The 4839-nt window shown below is 43.9% G+C and overlaps 1 protein-coding gene across 1 annotated transcript in view; it reads right to left on the reverse strand.

The window, feature by feature from the left end:
* WHRN (whirlin) overlaps window positions 1-4839 on the reverse strand; it is a 156124-nt gene that overhangs the window by 112881 nt on the left and 38404 nt on the right. The window contains exon 2 of the mRNA XM_019510287.1: window positions 4541-4808. Within this exon, the coding sequence (XP_019365832.1) occupies window positions 4541-4808 (268 nt within the window). The remainder of the gene's footprint in view (window positions 1-4540; window positions 4809-4839) is intronic.

Consider the following 4839-nt stretch of genomic DNA (forward strand, 5'->3'; position numbering starts at 1 on the left):
CAGATCCTGAGCAGGGATGAATCAATGTATCCCAATGGTGTGAGTGAATTTACTCTGAATCTGCCCCACTGTGAGTGCTAGTAGAATCAGATACATAAGGCCAGATCCTCTGATGGGTAAATCAGTATAACTCCATTGACTGTAAAGTACTTCTCGCTTTCCATGAATGTAACACTAAAGATGATTCAATCAGAGAGCTCCTCCTTTGAGGTAAACCAGAGTAGCCCCACTGAAGTTATGCTGATCAACACCAACTGAGGATGTGGCCCAATTATCTATTGTTTTCCTTGAAATTAAATGAAACGACAGCCTACCACAAACTGGTGGGGGAGTGGATGAAGAATTAACTGCAAAATAAAAAACCTGGTAGTAACCAAAAAGAAAACATTCCTCCTTGTACAATTTCTCTGGTACCTAAAACCCTGGCTCACATTGACTGTGAGCTGGATAATATGATGGCTTCTTGATAAATATGCTTATTTGTCTGTCGCTATAATATGAAGGATATAGAGCAGCAAGATTAGACAACAGGATAAGCTCTAGGAAACCTATAGATAAGGCAAATGTCTTCACGTAAAGCATAATATAAATTACAACAATCTTCTGGTAATGCATGCTCTGGAACACTAAAATGATGGAGTTATAACTGTAATGAAGTCACTTAATTTTGATTTGAATGAAACACACACCGACTGTGGAGCACAAAACTCCAGCGCTCACACAGGGGTTAAGCAGTCAGTCATTAAGTAATTTGATTTGAAGTGCTTAGGTAATCTTGTTGCTTATGTCACAATTCCACTTTTAATCTAATTTACTCAAAGTTATCTTCAGCTCCAACATACAGGGCATAATGCAGCAGTAAATTTTTCAGGAGGAATGGTGTGTAACTCATCAATTCATGTCTCTTTTACCTGGCTTAGTGGCAGTTTTATCTCGGTGCCAAGATTCCACTCTCAGGATATCATGTCTTTTTAAGACTTCTAAAAAATATTATTAGATTATTTGAATGTAGGGGACAGCAAATAAAAGCCAGAGAAACTTCCTTTCATTTCAGCCTCTTCTTGCTTTCTGTGGGAAAAATGCCGAGAAAGGCCAGGTTGTTTCTGCAAGGTCAGATACATGATCAAATGCTAGAAAAGAAGAAAGTGACTGAACTACCTTGGTTTGCTGAGAAGAATGCATTATTCAGCCGGCGAATTTAAGAGACTCTATGAATAGGGACATCTATGTATTTATCTATGTCTCTGTCTGAATAACTGCACTGGTTTTGTACAGAGTCCATCAGCATGAGTATCCAGGCACCCAGATGTTGCCACAGGGGATCAGATCAGTATCCTCACAGGCTAAGATTCTGACTGTAGGCCACCTTTGATGCTTCAGAGGAAGGGATGAAATCCATAATGGAGCAAGCCAGGTAGCCAATTTCAGAATGATTAGAGAGGACATTTCTTCCTAGCCCCTGAGATCATTTTATGTCCTGAAGAATGAGTTTGATTACCTCGACTTAGAGTGGCACGTTTTGCATGTACTGAAGTATGTGGGCAGAGGTAGTCAATTTTAGCTGCAGAACAATCAAGTCCTGAGTGTAGTAGGGAAAGTGAACTCCTTTTTAGATGGATGGAGATCCAGACTAAACCTTCTTGTATAGAAATGGTAAGTGCACTTTGATCAGACAGATTTAGAGGGAGAGTTTACAACACTCAGTGGTTTAAAACAAACGTATGGACAGAACAGAGCACAGGGATTCTTGTTATAGAACTATTTATGCTTTTGTACCAAGAGCTCTCAGCTAGTACTAAAGTCTGTTCACATTTTGTACCAGTGTGGCCCTAACTCTTAGGAAGAAAAAGCGCACACACCTCTTTGTCCATGATCTCGGATTCCTTGTGCATCCAAAACTGTGAGGGCCAAAATTAGCCCTGGTGCAAGCCCATTAGACCAGATTCTGCCCTCATCTATGCTGGTGTAAAATCTAGCATCAATTAACTGACAGGAAAGAAGATTTCCAGGTTTGCTGTGGAGCAACAGAGCAACAGAACGCAGAAAGCTGACTTCAGTGGAGTTGCATATGATTACACCAAATCTGCATTTGATCTCTTTGATTCCAGTGGGAGTTTGGGGAAGAAGAACATCCTTAACTCACCCTGCCATTGCAGCTCAAATGGTACAGACACCAACACCCTGCAATGCCTAGCCACAATGAAAAGGGTGGGGGGGACGTGTGAGGTACATTCCTAATCATGTATGTACACCATAGACCTGAGTGGTGCATTTTGAACAGCCCCCTGCGATTATTTGAATGAAACCTTGAAAGCCTTGCATTGCCTTGGTTTCTCCTCCCCTCCCATAGGAGAAACACTTCCACCACCAAATGCAAGGTTTCGATTCAATTTTAAAATCTCCAGAGAAATCATCATCAGCTGTGTAAATCATGCTCTGGCTCCTTTTTAATGAAGGTCTGGAAGCTCCCTCAGGACCTGAAAGCATCTTATAAAAATCCATCTTGATCCCACACATCACAAGAGCCCTGCGAGATGCCACAGCAGCTGAGCATGTGATAACCCTGTTTCTTAAACAAAATTCCAGCTCATGGCTAAACAACTTGTGAGCTATTCTTTTGTTTCCACATCATTTTGAAACACCAGAGTCAGATCATATTATGGAATAGCCCATAGGCAAAAAGCTCTATATCATAGTAATTTTTGCACAGGGAGTTTCAAGTGCTTTATGCAAAGATTAACTAACAGAGTGCCTCAGAAACAACCCTGTGAGGGAGGTGGATATTATTCCCTTCACTTTACTAGTGAGTGCCCCAAGACACAGATGTTATGTGAATTAGTGAAGGACACTAGGTTAAATCAGTGGCAGAGCTTTGACTAGCCCTGAGGCTTTCTGACATTCAGTTCCCATCTCTAACCACTGCATCTTGTAACACATTTTGTTTCAATGTTCACAGCACAAAATATCGCATTAAACCATAAACATCCAGTTTTATTGTCCTATAATTAAAGAAGAAAACAAAGCCAACATTTTTAAATGAGGGAAAGGGGAGGAGGAAGCAAACAAACAATAAAACCAGTGGTCCTGAGATTATTTATGCCTAGTTTTCAGCCTAGAACAAATTCTTTTGCCTGAAATTTAAAAGTGAGAGGAAGGGGCAGGGCTGATTATTGGAAAATGAAGGGCTTGATCCTGTAAAATCTTATGCAAATGATTCTTCCTCATCTGGATAGCCCCTTTGGCATCACTTGCATTACTAGCAGGAGTAAGCAAGACCCTAAGTACAGTATTAGTGAACAGTACCAAACTGAGTGAACTGGGAATCAAAGTGCCTCATTTTTTTTTCAGAATGAAACTACTGACAACTGCAAATCAACTCTCTGTTCCTTGATGCCCCCTTCCCCAGACATCCAATATTCATTAGTCCCAAGGGTCCCACTCCATGGTTCACCAGACCCCCTTTGCCTCTGGACTGATTGCCAACTATGTTGCTGCAGGGTATCTTTGGAATGAGATACCAAATCAATCCGCAAAGCCACCTTGATGTCAGATGGCAACAATTTATCGTTACACTAGCTTCAGTTCAGTTCAGAATAGTGAACTGCTGGTGAAAAAATTCTTCTAAAAATCTCCAACACCCGAGCTACTTCAACCCCTGGCTGATAGATCCTTAATTAAAAAGTACTGTTGCTATTGTAATTTGCTATTTGTATTAGAGGAACTCTTAGAGGTGGATTGAAGGGAGCTACTGTGCTATGTACCATGAAGAGACTGTCCGTGAAGAGCTTGCAATGTAGTTGTGTAGCTGTTCTCTTTTTCATTTTGATCCAGTAGTAAGAAACAAGACTTTGGATCTCCTCATGCCTCCGTAATTGTTTGGTCTTGGGGATTGAGTCCCCCTGCCTCAGTTTCCTTATGTATGGATAGAGATAACCCAGTTTGGTGGGTAAGGGGCTTAGCAGACCTGGGTTTGATTTCTGACTGAGGCATGGATTTTCTTTGTGAACTTAGACCAGTCACCTAGTTTATCTGTACCTCAGTTCCCCATATGCAATGTAAGAGATGGTACTGCTCTACCTCCCAGGGAGGTTGTGAAGACCAGGGGCATTGCAGCGATCAGAGTTTACTGTGGGGAGATCTACGTCAATCTAGCCAGACTTTTCAGAGAGCGGAATAATTATACTGCCCATCACCACAAAGCATGTGAAGCTGCTGTGCATGCTCTATGAACAGTATGTATATCACACATTTCCTGTCATGATCCTTTATTATAATCTTGGTGTTCAAGCGGCTGGCTTGTCTTCATACACAGCCAATGCCTTTAAGTCCGATTCTGATCTCTTGGTGCAAATCAGCACCACAGCATGGTCACCTAGTTACATGCCTGTACCCCAGAGAAAAAAAAGGGACCAGGGGGCTTCACTGGTTCTTTCCCCACGCTCAACCCCACTTGCTTCCCGGGACGGTTACATGGCAGAAGACGGCGAGAGGGTGCCAGCTGGCTGGGAGGCAAAGGGGAGCTGGAGAAGCGCGCACCTACCTTGACCGCTTCGGCGTGGGTCACCTTGTCCAGCGGCTTGTCGTTGACCGTCAGGATCTGGTCGCCCACCCTCAGCCCTTCCTTCTCGGCTAGGGAGCCCGGCTCCACCAGGGACACGTAGATGCCCACGCCGTGCTCGGACCCGCCGCGGATGCTGAAGCCCAAGCCCTCGTTGGTCTTGCTCCTCCTGAGCGTCACGTGCCGCACCTCGCCGCGCAGCTCCTCGGGGCCGGCGGCCGCGGCCGGAGCTGTCCCGTCGGGCGCGGTGCTGAAGTCCAGCGGGGAGCGGCGAGGCGCCG

The sequence above is a fragment of the Gavialis gangeticus genome, unplaced genomic scaffold (assembly GCF_001723915.1).
Source record: "Gavialis gangeticus isolate Ggan-Ray unplaced genomic scaffold, GavGan_comp1, whole genome shotgun sequence".
Lineage (NCBI taxonomy): Eukaryota > Metazoa > Chordata > Crocodylia > Gavialidae > Gavialis > Gavialis gangeticus.